General features: G+C 47.2%; 1 protein-coding gene across 1 annotated transcript in view; it reads left to right on the top strand.

The window, feature by feature from the left end:
- The window catches only part of SLC39A11 (solute carrier family 39 member 11), a 550,060-nt gene that overhangs the window by 517,109 nt on the left and 12,175 nt on the right, over positions 1 to 20,776 (top strand). Inside the window, exon 7 of the mRNA XM_075350678.1 lies at positions 3,357 to 3,426. Within this exon, the coding sequence (XP_075206793.1) occupies positions 3,357 to 3,426 (70 nt within the window). The remainder of the gene's footprint in view (positions 1 to 3,356; positions 3,427 to 20,776) is intronic.

The following is a 20,776-nucleotide window of genomic DNA, read 5'->3' as shown; positions in this document are numbered from 1 at the left end:
CTGTCAGAGGAATGGCTGTGCAGCCTTTCAAGCAGCCTGTTTCTCCCTGTGAGGAGTGGGAAGAAGCTGAGTGGGAAGCCATCTTGCTTGGTGAGGAGAGATCCCTATCCAGGGGGAAGAAGTCTGTCAGTTTGGCTGGAGTGCCAGTTTTTTTAGGTCTCCCCTTAGGCATAGCTGGGGGCTGGGGTTACTCACACCTCCTGTAGCTGGTAATCCTGTTATCTGTGAGCTGATAAGAGCCGGTTTATCCTGCTGTAAGCACAGAGCTCTCCTTCAAGCAGCCGTCGCCATCAGCATGCAGGCCACGCCCCCCGTATCTCAACTTCTAAGGCTGTGTACACACAGAGTTTTTTGAGGAATTCTTTTAAGCAGGTCCACTCTAAAAAAAACACCTGAAGAATGACTTGAAATCCTCTTTCTATTCAGTTCTTTTATAAAATCACTTTGCTGTTCACAAGTCCTCCATGGCTTCTAATATACCTTTTGACTGTATACTTGCACTCCAAGTTCTCCTTGTTTTCTATGTGCTCCTGGTATAGACCTGGACCCAGCAGTACAACCCCGTCTCTTCTATGCTTCTACTCTAAATCTGGACCCAGCAGTGTCGTGATTCCTGATATATGACCCTAATCTAGACCTTGCGACCCTGACTCTGGCTATGTGCTCCTGCCTAGACTGTAGGGCCTCTGTTTCCTGCACAGTCAGAGCTATATGTTTTAGGTTTCTGCAGGTCTCCTGTCTTTTTCTAGCTTTTTGTTGCATTATCAGCTATGCCGAAGCATTTGGTGTCAATCTGACACTGTGACTAAACCAGGGACTTAAAAAGACAAGCAAGTGGCCGACTCTGAGATGTTTGTAATGCTAATTACTCCACCGGCGACCATTTCTTACTAATTAAATTCCTTTAATGTGCATATGATAATTGCATGGGAAAGGTCAGTGTAACCTTTGCTTCATGGGACGGCTTCTGACTCATTCCAATAAAAGTCTGTGTAGCTATAAGGCACTTTATGTCACTGTTCTGATGATGTGACACATCTGTCCGCGGCCCCCAGTGTGTCTCATCCCTGACCTCTCATGGTGTATGACGATGCCCTGCTAAAAATAATTTCTAAAGCTTCCTTTGTGCATGATCGAAGCACCAGAAGCTACTTTGGTCTGCAGATCCAACATCCTCCCGAACGTTGCTCAGTTTAACTCCAATTCTGATGAGTCAAACCGCTTCGTTGCCTGTGTCCATGCCCGTCTCCTCGCTTCCTCTTCCAGTTGGATACATTATGTGACCGCTGCAAACATTCAGTGGCCATAGACCGCCTGCATCCTTGATGTTCTGTCCAACCTGGAAGAAAAGCTTAATTTATTCCCTAGAGGATGGAATGTCAGGGCTACTGCCGATCATTTGCCGTTGATTTTCTGGAACACTCGCCGCTAAAAGAGGAAGCTAAAACATTGGTCATGGGCCCAGGTAGGGTTGTAGAGAAGCCGCAGTGGTTCAGTAGATCAGTTTTCATCTGTTTTAACATGATCTTGGGCCCATTTTTAATTCAATATATAGTGGACAACCACTTTAGGAAGACAATTAATGTGTTGGGGGTTTTTTTTGGGTGGTGGGGGGAGTTTTGGGAAGATTTTCTAAGGGGTACTTTACACGTTGCGACATCGCTACTGCGATATCGTCGGGGTCAAATAGAAAGTGACGCACATCCGGCGCCGGTAACGACGTCGCAACGTGTAAAGCCTAGATGCGCCGATAAACGATCGCAAAAGCGTCGTAAATCGGTGATCTGTGTAGTGTCGGTCATTTTCATAATATCGCACCAATAGGAGATACGATGTTGTTCCACGTTCCTGCGGTAGCACACATCGCTGTGTGTGAAGCCATAGGAGCGAGAAACATCTCCTTACCTGGCTCCACTGGCTATGCGGAAGGAAGGAGGTGGGCGGGATGTTTACGTCCCGCTCATCTCCGCCCCTCCGCTTCTATTAGCCGCCTGCTGTGTGACGTCGCTGACGCCGCATGACCCACCCCCTTAGGAAGGAGGCGGGTCGCCAGTCAGAGCGACGTCGCAGGTCAGGTAAGTGCGTGTGAAGCTGCTGTAGTGATAATGTTCGCTACGGCAGCTATCACAAGATATCGCATGTGCGACGGGGGCGGGTACTATCGCCAAGCGATGTCTCAGCGTGCAAAGTACCCCTACAATCCACAGTCTGCGATGTTCAAATACATATGGTCAGCACCTGTTATGGCGCCTCCAGACTCTATTCGTATTGCAGAGTCTGGCAAGCAACCTGATGCTTCTTAGTTGCTCAGCCAGAGTTGGGCATCGACTATTTTGTGCTTTCTGGTCTTTAATTTAGCAGAAGTTAATTCCTGCTGGCTGGTGAATGGCTGCTGGGGTCACAGATGGCTGACATCCTATCACAGCCGCCTCTGCCATTTAAAAGATTGTGGAACCTAACCTCACATGCCGAAGATAGCTCTAGCCTTGCTCCAGTGTTATCGGTCTTTGCGTGGTGGCCCAGTTGTTGGTGAACGGTTGCATGCTATTTGTTGTGCTGTGGAAATATCCTTGGTGTTTGTTTATTTCCTCCCTGTACTGTATTTCTCCCTGAGCTTGTATTGTGTTTTCCCCTGTGTGTTCTTGCAGTGATATTGAGCTTTGGTTTTCCACTGTCTGTTGGTATTTGTGGGATTCTTTACTCCCGTCCCAGCTTTCCCCGGGGGTGTTAGACCAGGGTTGCTCAGGAGTTAGGGCTATGATGGCGGTCCAGACCTGGCTACCATCAAGCCTACCTCTGGAATAAAGGACAGTTTAGGGCCCCTAGCCTGAGGGCCAGTCTAGGTGCCCTTAATCCTGGTTATAGTGTCATACCCATGACAGCACCAAATACTTTCACTAAAAGCTGGATGCACAAGTATTCTGCAGATAAAAGTCTCACACACTTTAGATAAACGTCGGCCAAACCTGCTGATTTCGGTGAGACCCTCTGACAACAGATGTCAGGAAAAAGAAAGATCAGGCTGTTGAATTTCAACATGCCCAGTCCTATGCTCTCACAAAAAGTAAGCTACTGCCAAGGGTTTCTCTTCCTACTGAAAGTGTGAATATATGAAAAAGTGAATGGCCAGACTCATATCGAATATTATTTTGCTTCAATAAAGAAAATTCTAACAAAAATGGCCTAAAGAATCCATTGTAAGTACACGTTTACTAGGCAGACAGTGCATAACGTACATGTATGGGCTGTTATAACGTATGAAGCAATGTTACATATCACCATGGTTTGCTGTGCTAAGATATAAAAAGCTGTTTCCTTTATAGAAATCTTGTTTCTTTTTTGTTTTTCCTTTTCAGAGGGCCTTGCAGTTGGAGTTGGTTTTGGTGCTATCGGGAAAACCGCATCGGCAACATTTGAGAGTGCAAGGTGAGATTGTTACCATGAAAAATAACAAAAAAAGTATATAGTGCCAATTAAATATGCGCTAATAATCCACCCTTCCCTTGCTGGGTATCTGCCCGTCTAAGGGTTTTTTATTTTTTTTTTTTTATTTTACCGCTGGAGTGGTGCTTCTAATCTAGGGTCCCTGACCTTAGGGCGGCTTTGCACGTTGCGACATCGCACGTGCGATGTGGATGGGGTCAAATCGAAAGTGACGCACATCCGGCGTCGCAGTCGATATCGCAACGTGTAAAACCTTTTTGATACGATGAACGACCGCAAAAGCGTCGTTATCGTATCATCGCTGCAGCCTCCGACATTTCCATAATGCCGGTGCAGCGACAGGTGCGATGTTGTTCCTCGCTCCTGCGGCAGCACACATCGCTGTGTGTGAAGCCGCAGGAGCGAGGATCATTACCTACCTGCCTCCTGGCTGCAATGAGAAGGACGGAGGTGGGCAGGATGTTTACGTCCCGCTCATCTCCGCCCCTCCGCTTCAATTGGCCGCCTGCCGTGTGACGTCGCTGTGACGCCACACGACCCGCCCCCTTAGGAAGGAGGCGGGTCGCCGGCCAGAGGGACGTCGCATGGCAGGTGAGTGCATGTGAAGCTGCCGTAGCGATAATAATCGCTACGGCAGCTTTCACTAGATATCGCACGTGCGACGGGGGCGGGACTATCGCTGCAGCATCGGTAACACATTGTTACCGATGTCACAGCGTGCAAAGCCCGCCTTAAGGCTACTTTACACACTGCGATATCGGTCCCGATATCGCTAGTTTGGGTACCCGCCCCCATCTGTTGCGCGACACGGGCATATCGCTGCCCGTGCCGCACAACATCGCCCAGAGCCGTCACACATACTTACCTGTCCGGCGCCGTCGCTGTGACTGGCGAACCGCCTCCTTTCTAAGGGGGCGGTCCGTGCGGCGTCACAGCGACGTCACTGAAACGTCACTGAACCGCCGCCCAATAGCAGCGGAGGGGCGGAGATGAGCAGGACGTAACATCCCGCCCACCTCCTTCCTTCTGCATAGCAGCCGGGAGGCAGGTAAGGGGAGCTTCCTCGTTCCTGCGGCGTCACACGCAGCGATGTGTGCTGCCGCAGGAACGAGGAACAACTTCGTTACTGCTGCAGTAACGATTTTTAAGAATGGACCCCCATGTCGCCGATTAGCGATTTTGCACGTTTTTGCAACGATGCAAAATCGCTTATCGGTGTCACACGCAACGGCATCGCTAATGCGGCCGGATGTGCGTCACAAATTCCGTGACCCCAACGACTCGTGAGTCTCGGCCGTTTTACGTGACCATAAGCAGCATGATGCAATTCTTTTCCTCAGGTCGAATATAGCTGAGAAAAAAAATTGCAGATGAGCACTTCCTTATTGTTTAATATTGGAGCGAGTGCAATGTGATTGCTTTTTATCTGATTGCACTCGTCAAATTTATACGCAAGTGTGAGCAAGCCCTGCTCATCCTCTAGTTTCTTCATCCCCTATCACCGATGCTGTCGTCGATCTCTTGCATTTTGTGACCCGCCAGCATCTCCAGTGTCATGGAGCGCGCCAGAGGTCACAGCTCAATACAAGTCTATGACAGCCATGTTCAGGCTCTCATAGACTTGTAATGTAGCTTCTGATTTCTGGCCAGTTAGAAGATACAGGCACAAGATGGCGCCATGGAACCAGAGGGACACCGCTAGAGAACATGTGGCAGGGACCTTGGATTAAAAGCATTACTCCAGCATTGAAAAAACTCTGCAATGGTGCTTTAATGTTGTAGAAAAAGCTGTTGCCAACATTTTGGCGCAAACTCAATGATAAGTGTCCCCTGATGTTTATTAACCACTAAACCGATGTTGTGCAGCCCCCGCTTAGTGAGTGAGATTTTATAACATCTCATCCATACGCTGAGAAAATCCACGGCGTGAACTGACCGGCGATGCAGATTTAACATGAACAATTTGTCACTTTATGCTGCGGATATTCACTGACAATTTCATATTTTGCAATACAAAGGCTGAGGTCAGTGGTAAATGTGTACTTTTTGCATACTATTAGCGCAGCATTATCTGCACAATATTTGAGTGGATATTACCGCTGTAAATTTGCTGTGGGATTTCCATTGTAGAAATTCTGCAGCAAATACATTATGTGAATGTGCATACTATATATACTAATAGTGGTGGTGGCCCTAAATCAGTTATGTGTGACAGTGGGGTGGTAGCGAAAGAGATCTTTCCCGCACATCCCCCATACACTTTTTATAGAAATCTCTCTGCCACCTATGAAGCCATAACTTTTTTATGAAAGGCCTTATTTTGTTAGTGGTGGGTGAAGACAACCATATTCAGTCAGGGGTGATACAAGAGGAGAAGTGGCTTAGTCAGGGGTGATATAGGAGGAGGGGGCTCAGTCAATCAGGTGTGATACAGGGGGAGGGGGCCCAGACAGGGGTGATACATGGAGAGGGGTGAAACATGGAGAGGGGCTCAGTCAGTGTTGATGCAGGTAGCTTAGTCAAGAGTGCTACATGGAGAGGGGGTCATTCAGCGGTAATGCAGGGAGAAGTGGACTCAATCAGGGGTGATACAGTGGGGAGAAGAGACTCAGTCAGTCAGGGGTGACACAGGAGGGGGAGGCTCAGTCAGTCAGAGGTCATACAAGGGGAAGAGGCTCAATCAGTCAAGAGTTATACAGGGGCAGAAGGGGCTCAGTCTGTGAGGGGTGATACAGGGGGAGGGGGCCCAGTCAAGGTTGATACAGAAGGAGGGGGCTCAGTGACGTGTGATACAGGGAGAGGGGCTCAGTCAGCAGTGATACAGGGGGAGGGGTTTCAGTCAGGGATGAAGAGGGTCAGTTAGTCAGGAGTGATACAGGGGAGGGAGTGCAATCAGTGGTTATACGGGGAGAGGGACTTAGCAGTGATGTAGAGGGAGAGGGCCTCAGTCAGTGTTAATGCAGGTGAGGGGGTTCAGTCAGGAGTGATAAAGGGGAGAAAGGGCTTAATAAGTCAGGGATGATAAAGGAGGGGGCTCAGTCAGTCAGGGTGATACAGGAGGAGGGGGCTAGGACAATCAGGTGTGATACAGGGAGAGAAGGGGCTCAGTTAGTCAGAGATTATACAGAGGGAGTGGGACCAGTCAGGATTCATACGAGAAGAAGGGCTCAGTTAATCAGAAGTGATACAGAGGGAGGGGGCACAGTCAGGGGTGATCCAGGGGGAGAAGGACCTCATTCAGTCAGGGGTGATACAGGGGGGAAGAGCTCAGTCAGGTGTGATTCAGAGGGAGGGGCTTAGTCAGGAGCAATAATTGGCAGGGGGCGCAGTTAGGGGTTATAGTCGGGTTATATGGGGAGAGGGACTCAGTCAGTGGTGATACAGGGGGAGGGGGCTCAGTCAGTCTTGATACATTGTGTAACATAGTGGCGGGTATCTATCACAAACATGATGTAAACCTGGAAGTCCACTCTGTTACTTGTAGTGCCACAAGGCTTATTAGAGCATTCCAGGAGGAGGAGGTGAGCTGTGAATGGTGGATCTAGCGTTAGCTACTGTATATAGAGGTGTTATCAGTCATTGTACAGGAGGAGGAGGTGAGCTGTGAATGGTGGATCTAGCGTTAGCTACTGTATATAGAGGTGTTATCAGTCATTGTACAGGAGGAGGAGGTGAGCTGTAAATGGTGGATCTAGCTTAGCTACTGTATATAGAGGTGTTATCAGTCATTGTACAGGAGGAGGAGGTGAGCTGTAAATGGTGGATCTAGCTTAGCTACTGTATATAGAGGTGTTATCAGTCATTGTACAGGAGGAGGAGGTGAGCTGTAAATGGTGGATCTAGCTTAGCTACTGTATATAGAGGTGTTATCAGTCATTGTGAAGGAGGAGGAAGAGGTGAGCTGTGATATCACGTATTGTGAATGGTGGATCTAGCGTAGGCTACTTTATATAGAGGTGTTATCAGTCATTGTAATCCTGTCTGTGATGATAATGACTCATCTATTCAGAAGAGAAAGTATGAGTGTAGTATTACATCTAGTGGCCATTGTAAAAGTTACAAGATTACGGTTTTTGTATTTTTTTTCTAATATACAAACCTATGTAGCATAAAAATCCTATTTAAACAATAGTTCATTTTCTGATGCACATTGCCTTTAGTAACACATTTTTGATGATAAACTTTCCATCTCGTCACCATGCGCACATACATACTCCTACCGGATTTTTCATTCGCTCCATTAAATAATTTACCCAAGGAAAAAGTTTTTTTGGCTTTAAAGAGAATTTGTCATCAAATAGTGTTTAATGCCGTGGATGGTAATAGACGGCGTACAGTGATGAAGCGTGGATGTCAGATGATGGAAATTAGCATACGTTTCTAGATTTGTATTGCTCCTGTTTTCCTGGGTGAAATCTCCTCCGCTCTACTTCTCTTTGGAGTGTCACTCAGCGCCCCGATATAAATCTGGGGATAACACTGCTGCCAATATTCATGACTGAGCTCCACAGCGGGGCATAACCAGAGCCGTCCCGGCATACTCCGCCAGCATTGGCGTCTGTGCTGCTGATACTAATTCCTTGCAGTTTGTTCTTAAATATGTCAGCATGATTATTTGGGACCTGGTCCTTTTGCCAGAACGTGGGTCCTCCAATCTTCTATTACATATGTTGCCACCACGGCCTCTTTGGCTAATGAGGTTGTAGGGCACACGCGTCTCTCGGTAAATCCAGAAACCTGCGCATGGTTGTCTACGTCTTCAGTCATAGCGGCAGTGGCTCCTGGGTGTCGATTGGTGGGCACATCTATTAGACTTTGTCCTGTGAATATACCTTGTAGTGAACTCTGCATGTCTTTTAACATTGATTATGATCATCCCCAGCATTATTCTAAAGTTCCTTTCATTTTGGCAAAGATCACTATTTAATATCCTGGCGTCACATATGCTCATAACCAGGACTAGTCCAGGAGGTATGCGCCCAGCAAAGTACAGTCTCTCCCTTTCTACTGACATCACTCCCACAGAGGTGCCCATAGTCATGTCTGTTATCTCATATGACTTAGGGCTTGACTTGGAAATCAATCATACCTCTGTGAGCCTAATAGCGGGAGAAACAGAGAGAATGTAAATCGCTCAGCACTCGCCTTTTGTACTAGTCCTGGTAATGAGATGAATGCTCGGAATCAATGTTAGAAGACACAAGCTGCACTGTTACGAGCTTATAGGGGTAAATCCTTATGTCAGGTTAACTTTAAATGTCTGGGATACGACCACCCCTTTAAAGTGAATCTGTCAGCAGGTTTTTCCTATGTAATCTGCTTTATGTAGAGGCTGAGACTGATTCCAGCAATGTATCACTTACTGGGTTGTGTGCTGCTGTTTCAGTAAAATGAGTGCTTTATCAGCAGGAGATTATCACTAGAGGACTAGGTATCTTGTGCTTCCTAGTCAACGTTTCTGTGTAACTCCACCCCTACCACTGATTAGCATCTTTCTGCCTATGCACAGTACACACAGAAAGCAATTAGGGATCATCATTCAGAGCTTTTCTAAATCTGCAGCAGAGAAAACTGACAACATGCAGACCAGCAAGTGATATATCCGTAGAATCAGGATCTCTGCCCGTACATCAAGATTACATAGCACAAACCTGCTGACAGATTCCCTTTAAGTCGTCAGGGAGTCTTGTTTCTTCATAGACAATAGTGATTCCAAAGTCATTTATTCAGCGCAGCTAAATGTCTTCTGCCCGCACTCCCTGCGCGCGGATATACTATGGCGTATTGTGATGTGCAGTTGGAGCTGACAATGGAGTTTGCAGCCCTGAAGCCGATGCCTTAATATTAACCCCAAAAGGAAGGGGCTCTACAGAGTTCATGAGCGCTATGATCACGGATATTATGTCTCTGAGTAATCTGGTCACTGAGGACCATGGAGCAGACACTCGGGCTCCCTGGTGCCCTCTGCGCCCCCTGCCCTATCCACCTGTGTGCATATCCATTACACCAGTGTGTAGGCTGCCGGGTGTACAGGTTGTCCTGTGTCGGAGGTCCCTCTTCAGAGTGTATGGAGCAGCCGGGCTCAGATCCAGTGACCGAATCTTCTCACATCTCAGCCATATGTGCAGCTTAACCCCTGTGCTGCCGGGGCCAGATCTGCATCCTCAAAACGGGAAACCTCCAACTGGGGTGGTCATATCATTGGTGCAACCTGTGCGGCCACACGGAGGTCCAATTGGTAAGGGGGCTCATTTCTACCTCCAAAGCAGGTGGAATTGTGTACTTTGATAAGCTCTGGGCTGCAAAGGGCCCATACACTGTCCTGGCACTGGGGCCCTCTTCGGTCTGTGTCCGCCAGTGTATATAGTTTATATATATATATATATATATATATATATATATATATATATATATATATATATATATATGTGATTCATCAGTCATTACTTTGCGGTACCCAGGATGTTCATTTCCCTGCACACAGCAGATGAGGCGGGAGAGCTTGGATTTGTGTATCTCTGCTGCCACCAGGTGTCCAGTTCTGGTTACTGCAGCCTTGCCGCATCCATATTGCATGACCACTTAGTACGACTTGAGAAAGTGAAATGATGGATGGGCAGAGCTATAGGAGATGGTAATTATGAGTGCAACACACAAGTGCTTACTATTAACGTCTGACAACAATTCTCATGGCGTAACACATTTGCAAATTCGGCACAAGATTGTCCGAGAAGTTGGCACTATGGTCTCTCAATCTTAACCAACTGATCAGTGCCTTTAGAATACATAGGAGAATTGCTGGACTAACAATTACCTATATTGGTGTAAAACCGGAACGCAGAGTCTAGCCAATGTGAATCAGGGATAACTTATTTTCACCGGACAATCTCTTTAAAGGGGTTTTCCAATATTTTTCTTTTTGTATTCCCTAGGCTTGCAAATGTTAAAACAAACTAAATGTTCCCCACCCATCGCTGCGCTGGCTCTGGTGATGTTGCGACTACAATATATGTGACTGCTGCAGAAAATCACTGCGCTCAGTAGTCCTGTACCGACTATCTTAACATCACCACTGAGCCCAGAAAGTGGCCGTGGTCACCTGCAATGGAATTATGACATTCTTGCTGCAGCAGATCAGCAATGACCTATTGAAGCAGTGGAGATAGCACACAAAGAAAGGGGGGAAAGCCAGCTCACCGTAACTGCTGGAGCAAATATCACTGCCATAGACCATCACAACGAGGTAAATGGTCAGGAAATCCAGCTCTACGGAGTAAAGAATCTTCAGCTTTATTGCTGCCATCTTCCTGTAACAGCAGTGACTGGAGCTGGCTCTGGTCGCTGCTGTTTACTCATTTTTTATGGATTTTAAAAATCTAATTCTAATTACCCTCTATAAAAGTAAACAAAAAATAACGCATATTTGATAGTCACATCCATAAAAGTCCGATCTATCAAAGTGTAAAATGAACTCATCCGATAAACTCCGTAAGGAGAAGAAGAAATCAAAACCCTGAAGTTACCGTTTCAGACACTACAACTTGCCTTCTTGAGCTGGGGATCATGGTAGAATGCTCTTTTTTTCACCTTCCGCAAAAAAGAAGACACTGCCGAATCGAAGGCCATATGGAGCGCAACGCAACTTCGGTCTGCCAGATTATGATGAATGGCTCTCTGGGAATTTCGTGTTATTTTGGAATTGTCTCTCCAAGAAAGGAGACAAACTCTAGCGTCACCTATTGGAAGTAGCAATGCTAAAAGTCAAAAGTGGCCTTTTAACAAGCCTTTTCATATGACCTAGGATATATGCCAGATCAGAATCCCAATTTGCAGGCACGGTGTTTCGGGGTGATTGCTCCTCGTCAGTGCAAAGTGTGAGTATCTGACCTGGCTTATGAGAAGCTATGTGGGGACCACGGGGGAAGACTATTCTCCTTATGGATTACCGTTTTTTTTTTTGGCACAGTCATAATTATATGGCCAAAACCTAATATGAAACTATCCCGGAGGGTCTCTCACTCCTGAGGGGCTTTCACAGCACGTCGGCCTTAGGCTACTTTCACACATCAGTTTTTTTCCATCAGGTACAATCCGGAAAAAAACGGGTTAAACGGATCCGGTACCGCATCCGTTTTATCCCCATAGATTTGCATTGTTACCGGATTGTACCTGATGGCTTTGCGGTGCATCCGGTTTTTTCCGGATGCGACAAAATTAATTAAAGCGGCGGCCGGAGGCAACGTGTCTTCCAACGTTTTTTTGTCCGGATCTGGCGCGATGCGGCGTGTTTTACAATGAAAGCCTATGGACGCCAGATCCGGCGCAATGCGGTAAAAAATGGATGCGGCTGCCGGATCCGTTTTTGTTAACTGCGCATGCTCCAAATTAATTAAAAAAACTGATCCTTCAAAAAAAAGGACAAACCGGATGCAAAAACGGATGCAAAACGGATCCAACGGATCCGTTTTTTTACGCATCCTGCATAACGGATCCGTTAAAAACCGGATCCGGTGGATACGGTTTTACATTTTTTTGCCAGATCCTTTGGATCAGGAAAAAAAAGGATTGTGCCTGAATGCAGAAAACTGATGTGTGAAAGCAGCCTTACTGGGAAATGGTTGCAGCCGATTACTCGGTTCCAGGCAGCGAGACGACACCAGAGATAGTTGGTGGCAATCTCTTACACTTGGGATTAGTCTGTAACTTTACACAATCCTATAACTTTCTTTTAGGCTTTTAGGTCTGTGCGCCAAAGTTTTGGCAGAAAATGCTCATGAATTCTAGAACTTTTTTTTTCACCTTTTTTAGCTTTTTGGAAAAGTGGAAGAGGACTACAATAGAAGTTGTCTTAAATTATAGCGCACATCTACATTTGACTTCCGCCGAATTTATTGAAAGGCGTGCGCTCAATAAAAACCTGGCACTTCTCACAATTGAGGGTTTGCTACAAATGTGTCTCGTCTAGACAATTCACTGCTTCCTGCTGTCATGATCGCTTGATACATGGTATATAGACTGTGTACAGTCATGTCTGGACAGGTGCAGGGATTAGGCAAGCTTTATTAGGAGTCTCGGACCAGGAAAGTTTGTGCACCCCGGCTTTAGGAGCTACGTCCAGTTCGGGACTGTTCTACTTTATCACTTGCTGATGACTGGCGGCCGTCCCTGGTCACATACTGTAGTTGTATGAGCCTCATACATAAAGCGAGCGTCCGGTGGGACACTGGAAGCCTCTGTTCTGCTCCATAAGAAAGAAGTCTTTGTGGCGACAAGGCTTTAAATCCAGTCACCAGAGGCTCTTCGTGCCAAACCAGGGGGGCAGGAATCTGACTACCAGCACATTCTTGTACTCTTCAGTAATGGGAAAGGGATATTAATGTAACCCATTCCTGGCCACAGAGGTGTCCCTTCCATATGATGTCTGTATATGGATGACAGTGCTGGGTAGTGATGTGGGATCCCCCCCCCCCTTTACACCTCTCCGCTGTGCCTCTGTATACAATGTACGTCACGTCTGAGAAGTGTCAGTAACTCATCTGTGCTCCTGTTAATGGTTAATCCTCCACATAACACATAGGCCGCTCTATACACAGGTCCCATTGTCAGGATAGATGCACTTATATATTGAAGGCGGCGAGCGTTTCATTGGGTTTTGTGCACAATATTAGGAGAAGGTGTCCTGTAGACGTATTCTGTATATGCATTACCCCGTAAAATTACAGAAATCAAGACCTTAGATAATTATAGGGCTTACTTCTTGCCCGCGCAGAGCCAACTACATCTCTGCAGGGCTGGTGCCGGGCCCCTAACCCTGCCGGGCCCGGTCGCGATCTCTGCGGCCGCGATCATTACGCCCCTGCTTCTTGGGTTTAGTTTGCCGATAGTAAACAAATCCAGTTATGGTTTTTGTCTTTCGATTCTTCAAAGCCGCTTTATTGGGGCAAGCAGCCTTTTAGCGAAAGGATCTGGTCAAAGGGTTCAATGTTTTGGGGTTTTTTAACACTCCAGTCCACAAGTTCCTCCAGCAGGATTTCACCAATGATTGTCGGTAAATAAGAAATTGCCATCCACATGCTCCTGACCTGTTGGGGTTAGTTGAGGACTGGAGATGAGAATCCATCTCTAAACATCCCTTTGTCCATACCCTTTTTATTCCGGACCCCCAATGTAAGAGCCGAAGATTAATTTCAGTGGGGTGTTTATAGCATTTCATGATCCCTGCCGCAAGGAGAAACTGTCCAGATAATGCCCTCCAGTGACTTAGATGAGACCTTTGTCCAGGTGAGCTTGCAATCTAGAAGGGTGGAGTTAGTATTAACTGCACTGCCTTCAGTATTTGGCTCAAATTATTGAAAAAGGAGCATTTTGGCCAAATTGAGTCCACATTATTCATCATCTCAGCATGTGGACCCTTATTATTACAGGATGTTGTTCATATAAGGTCCAGGATGAGGATGGTGGCAGACTGTGAAGACGGTGTCACTTTTTGCCGTGCTGCGTTTCCTCGTGCTCCCTATAGTGTATATGTATCTAAATAAAATGAGTTATTAGTAAATCCTCTAAGTCCAAAAATCCCACATGGAAAATGTTACGATGTGAGACGGCCGCTGCCTGTCCTGCAGGATGTGGCTGGTCGTAGACAGGCAGTGCAGGACCTGAATAGAGGTCATTGTGCCCTGTGTCTGCATTTTCTGTCTGGCCCCACGGTACATCCCTTGCAGGACCATTCTGTGTATCTTCTGCTCTTAGTACAAGTGCAAACTTGCTAACACCGATAGGTCTATGTGCGTATTTTCCCCTTATGATGCCTGACACTTTCTATAGACAATGTGACTGCTGACGTGTAGTTGTCCTACATAGAAGAATCATATACAATAGTTGTTACTCTCCTCACCTAAGGTTGGATGAGTCTATGAAAAGCTTCTTATTTTTATTCAGGAAAAACAGACAATTTTAATATGTAATGTCTTTAGTAAAACATTTTTGTGGCATCCATATATCCGTTTTATATATCTTTGTGTCAGCCGTATGTTCATATTTTACATCTGTGTGTCCGTATATTCACCTGTGTGTCGTTTGTATGTTCGTTTTTTACATCTGTGTGTCATCTGTATGCAGGGCTGCCGTCAGGGCATTACAACCATGAATGGTGTATGGGGCCCAGTGAAGAGAGGGGGGCCCGGCCAGGCCCGGTGTAATTGCTTAGCTCTATTAAGCCCCAGCCTTGCCGGGCCCCCATCTTCACCGGGCCCTAGTCACACCCGGCAGTGTTGCTTCGGCCACTATCCATGGCTAATTTGCATGTGACGGGGCAGAGCATGCAAATTAGCTATGTGCTGGACTGGAGGCAGGATCAGTGTGGCAGAGCAGGGCTCTGGCGCGTCATCCTGTGCAGCAGCGTGATGAGCTCATCACTCTGCGGCCTCACCACACTCCTGTATGTAACAGCGGCAGAGGTTGTGAGTAGTGATGGGCAGTCCAGCTTTTTTTGGTGATCCGGTTCCCATGGCTCCGCTCACCAAAAAGAGCTGTCTCTTTCAGATATTAAATGGATCACTATTATGTATGTATTCACCCCAGGTGAACTCATATTTAAGATTATATTAACGCCACCGAAACCCGCCCACTTTCAACGGGCCAATTAAATTGTTGAGTGGGCTGTGGTTCGTTCAGGTGGGCAGGGTTTCATCCACTGAAACCTTGAATTTTACGCCAAGTGAAAGCCATTAAGAGAATTTAGTGGCTCTCACTGGTGTGCCGCCTCCTCTCAGTCACAGCAGGGAGCCAGATCTTTGTGTCGGATCGCGAACGATCGACACACATCACTAGTAGCGAGGATGCGGCAGCCAGCGGGGACAAGTGCTCGGTGAGCTGAAGACGACCACCGGTGGTGGTGGGGGGCCTGCCGACCTCAGCCCTGGTAGAGAGGCTCACCGACACCAGCCCCTGCTTTTCTTCGGCTGGATGCGCATGAGAGGTCCCACATCCAGCTGAAATGCATCGTGGCTCAGAGACAATGCCGTACGACGTGGGAGCCGCGGAGGCTGAGTAAAAGGTTCTTTTTGGGGTTTTTTTGCAGCACACAAATATGTCAGGAGGGGACATATATATCAGGAGGAGGACATATACACCAGGAAGTGGCAGAAACCAGTCTGGGAACATATATACCAGAATGTGCCCAGGAGTGGGTTATATACAGCTTCTATCTCTCACCACCTCCCTTGGCCTCTCACAACTCTCATCCTCAGAGACACATGAAGATGGTAACACCCTTGACCTGGTCTTTTTCCGCCTCTGCTCAATCTCTCACCTCTTCCCCTCTCTGACCACAACATCCTCTCCTTCAAGCTCACAAACCCTCGTCCGCCCCAGCACACTCCCACCTATCACACATTCAGAAACCTACAGGCCATTGACTCTCAAACACTTACAGACTCTCTACACTTATCACTATCCCCTATCTCCTCACTTTCCTGTCCTGATCTGGCTGTAAAGCACTACAATGACACACTCAGAAGCACCCTGGACCAAGTAGCACCCCTCACCCTCAGAACCTCCAAACACCGAGTAAAACAACCTTGGCTCACATCACAAACCCGATTTCTCCAGCGATGCTCTAGGAGTGCCGAGCGCCTATGGAGGAAATCCCGCACACCAGAAAACTTCATCCACTACAAGTTCATGTTAAGGACCTACAACTCTTCCCTTCACCTCGCCAAACAGACCTACTTCACCACCCTTATCTCCTCACTAGCCAACAATCCAAAAAAGCTCTTTGACACCTTTCACTCCCTCCTCAGTCCCAAAGCACAGAGAAAATAGAAAACATCCGCCAAGAGATCAGCCCTCAGCCACCAAGCTTTGTGAATCCCATCCCTCGCCACATCCCATCCAGCTCACTTTCCACATTTGACCCAGTCACAGAGGAGGAAGTCTCCAGGCTCCTCTCTTCTTCTCGTCCTACCACTTGCCCTACTGATCCCTTCCCCACACCTCTACTCCAGACACTCTCTCCGGTTGTCACCACTCACCTAACTAAAATCTTCAATCTCTCTCTCTCTTCGGGTATCTTCCCTTCCTCCCTCAAACACTCTATTATTACTCCATTATTAAAAAAACCTTCCCTTGATCCATCCTGCACAAGCAACTACAGACCAGTCTCCAATCTCTCCTTCATCTCTAAACTCTTGGAGCGCCTGGTCTACTCTCGTCTCACCCGCTACCTCTCCTCTCACTCTCTTCTAGATCCTTTACAATCTGGCTTCCGCCCTTTACACTCAACAGAAACTGCCCTTGTCAAAGTGACCAATGAGCTATTGACAGCAAAACGTAACGGTGACCACTCTCTGCTTATTCTTCTTGACCTTTCTGCAGCCTTCGACACTGTTGACCACTATCTCCTTCTCTCTATGCTCCATTCTATCGGCCTAAAGGACACTGTTCTTTCCTGGTTCTCTTCCTATCTTTCTGGCCGCTCGTTCAGTGTATCATTTGCTGGCTCCACATCTTCTCCTCTCCCTCTCACTGTTGGGGTCCCTCAAGGTTCAGTCCTTGGCCCTCTTCTGTTCTCCCTTTACACTGCCCCAATTGGACAGACCATCAGCAGATTTGGCTTTCAGTACCACCTTTATGCTGATGACACACAGCTATACACCTCATCCCCTGAGCTCACCCCCGCTGTACTACAGAACACAAGTGACTGCTTGACTGCAGTTTGCAATGTCATGTCTGCTCTCTATCTGAAACTTAACCTTTCCAAAACTGAACTTCTGCTTTTCCCTCCATCTCCCAACCTTCCTAAACCTGACATCTCCCTCTCTGTGTGTGGCACAACGATAAGTCCTAGGCCGCAAGCCCGCTGCCTGGGGGTTATAATTGACACTGATCTCTCCTTCACCTCCCACATACAATCTCTTGCCCGCACCTGCCGCTTGCACCTCAAGAACATCGCTAGAATCCGTCCCTTTCTCACAATGGAAACGACAAAAACCCTCACCGTGGCCCTGATCCACTCTCGCCTTGACTACTGTAACTCTCTATTAATTGGTCTCCCCCTAACTAGACTCTCCCCTCTACAGTCCATCCTTAATGCAGCAGCCAGGGTCACCTATCTGGCTAACCGCTACTCGGATGCCTCTGCTCTGTGCCAGTCATTGCACTGGCTGCCCATATATCACAGGATCCAATTCAAACTGCTTGTTCTCACCCACAAAGCTCTCCACAGTGCAGCACCCTCCTACATCTCCACCCTCCTCTCTGTCTATCATCCCACCCGTTCTCTACGCTCTGCAAATGACTTTCGACTAACATCCACACTAATTCGAACCTCCCACTCCCGAATCCAAGACTTCTTCCGAGCTGCACCAAACCTCTGGAACGCTCTACCCCAAGAAGTTAGGACAAATCACAACTTACTCAGCTTCAGACGCTCCCTAAAAACGCATCTTTTTAGGGTGGCCTATCACACTCCCTAGCCAAACTAATTTCACCTAATCCCTCTACAACTTCTCAGAACATAACCCCACGTCAAACTCCATGGCACCCAAATGCGTCTCAAGGCTCTGGCCAACTGGTCCAGGAAGCGATCATCTATCCCCCATGAGCTGGCTGGATTGTCATTTTAAATAAACACTTGTACCTTGCCCCTCCCCCCATCTCATTGTAGATTGTAAGCTCTCACGAGCAGGGTTGCCATTTTTCCTTTTAAATATTGTATCCTCTATAATTGTTACTTGTTTGTATATGTTTATGTATATGATATGTATATGTTCCTCCTGAATTGTAAAGCGATGCGGAATATGTTGGCGCTATAGAAATAAAGATTATTATTATTATTATTATTATTATATACACTGTGCAGACTTATTAGGCAAATTAGTATTTTGATCACATGATAATTTTTAGACATGTTGTCCTGCTCCAAGCTGTATAAGCTTGAGAGTCAACTACGAATTAAGTAAATCAGGTGATGTGCATCTCTGTAATGAGGAGGGGTGTGGTGTAATGACATCAACACCCTATATAAGGTGTGCTAAAATATAAGGCAACTTCCTTTCCTTTGGCAAAATGGGTCAGAAGAGAGATTTGACAGGCTCCGAAAAGTCCAAAATTGTGAGATGTCTTGCAGAGGGATTCAGCAGACTTGAAATTGCCAAACGTTTGAAGCGTGATCACCGAACAATCAAGCGTTTCACGGCAAATAACCAACAGGGTCGCAAGAAGCGTGTTGGGCAAAAAAGACCCAAAATAACTGCCCATGAATTGAGGAAAATCAAGCGTGAAGCTGCCAAGATCCCATTTGCCACCCGTTTGGCCATATTTCAGAGCTGCAATGTTACTGGACTATCAAAAAGCACAAGGTGTGCCATACTCAGGGACGTGGCCAAGGTAAGGAAGGCTGAAAAACAACCACCTTTGAACAAGAAACATAAGATAAAACGTCAAGACTTTGCCAAGAAATATCTTAAGACTGATTTTTCAAAGGTTTTATGGACTGATGAAATGAGAGTGACTATTGATGAGCCAGATGGATGGGCCAGAGGTTTCTGGAAGACAACTTCTTCAAGCAGTGGTACAGGAAGAAGTCGGTATCGTTAAAAAAAAAAACATGATTGTCATGCAGGACAATGCTCCATCACATGCATCCAACTACTTCACAGCGTGGCTGGCCAGTAAAGGTCTAAAAGATGAAAAAATAATGACATGGCCCCCTTGTTCACCTGATCTGAACCCCATAGAGAACCTGTGGTCCCTCATAAAATGTGAGATCTACAGGGAGGGAAAACAGTACACCTCTGGGAACAGTGTCTGGAGGCTGTGGTGGCTACTGCACGCAATGTTGATCGTAAACAGATCAAGCAAGTGACAGAATCTATGGATGGTAGACTGTTGAGTGTCATCATAAAGAAAGGTGGCTATATTGGTCACTCATTTTTTGGGGTCATGTTTTTGCATGTCAGAAATGTTTATGCACATGTTGTCTTTTAGGGTATGTGCCCACAATCAGGACTCGCTGCGATCAGAACACAGCAAGTCCTGACCTGCGGGGCCGCGCGTCTCCTCCGCAGGAGAATGCAGGAGACCACAGCTGTCAGTACCCACGATCAGGGTTCCGTGCGCTGCGGTCTCCTGCTTGTGTTCTCCCTACGGATGATGTAGGCAATTCCGCAGCAAACAATTGATATGCTGCAGTCTGGAAAGATCCTTCGCAGGTCAGTGTTTGCTGCGGAAAAAACAAGCAAAGTGGGCACGGGATTTCTAGGAGTCCCGTCCACTATGCTTGTACTGTACACTGCAGCGGTTTGGATGCAGCTGACGTATGCTGCGTCCAAACCGCTGTAAATACTGATCGTGGGCACGCAGCCTAATGCGGGCGTCACACGAGACGAGCTATCGTGCGATATGTCGTCGGGGTCACGGTTTTCGTGACGCACATCCGGCATCGTTCACGACGTCGTCTCATGTGACACCTAAGAGCGACTCTCGGTTGTAAATCGTGTATCGTGTACACGTCGCTCATTTTAAAAAAATTGTTTAATCTTATTTGCGCCGGTTGTTGATCGTACCCGGGGCAGCACACATTGCTCCGTGTGACACCCTGGGTACGATGAACACAGCTTACCTGCGTCCCGCGGCACCCGCTGGCTATGCGGAAGGAAGGAGGTGGGCGGGATGTTACATCCCGCTCATCTCTGCCCCTCCGCTTCTATTGGCCAGCCGCTGTGTGACGTCGCTGTGACGCCGAACTAATTGCCCGTGACGTACAAACGACGGGGGCGGGTGCGATCGCTCGTGCGATCGCATGATAGATCGTACCGTGTGACGCCCGCATTAGACCTCAATCTACTTGCATCCTTTTTGAAGCAGAAGACTGTTTAGGAAAATGTCGGCAGTGTTTTCCCTGAAGCATCTTTTCTGACATCTCCTTTGACGTCTCTTGCGGCAGCTTTGCTGCCAGAGTGTTTTCATCTTTTCATATTTCATATAAAACATAGTGATCGCAGGCGAAGCCACCAAAAGAATGGACCGGTCACATCCTTTAGCCACTTTGCGGCTTTCAAAGCCTGAAACAGTAAGGCCTAAGGCTAGTTTCACACTTGCGTTGGACGGGATCCGTAGCATTGCGTTGTGTGACGCATGCAACGGATGCGTTGCATATAGTGGCACAACGCAATGCTACGGATCGTACAAAATAACGGAAAGCTTTTTTTTTTTTTTCTTTTCTTCTTCTTACAGTTTACCGGCAGCCGACTATTGTGAACGATCAGCTGATCGCTCTTAATAGCCGGCGGACGAGCGCTCTCACATGCCGGCGGCCGAGCGCTCAGCTGAG

This window comes from Anomaloglossus baeobatrachus, chromosome 5 (genome assembly GCF_048569485.1).
Source record: "Anomaloglossus baeobatrachus isolate aAnoBae1 chromosome 5, aAnoBae1.hap1, whole genome shotgun sequence".
Taxonomy (NCBI): Eukaryota; Metazoa; Chordata; class Amphibia; order Anura; family Aromobatidae; genus Anomaloglossus; species Anomaloglossus baeobatrachus.
The sequence above is the reverse complement of the archived record's forward strand: the minus strand, read 5'-3'. Positions and strand labels throughout refer to the sequence as shown.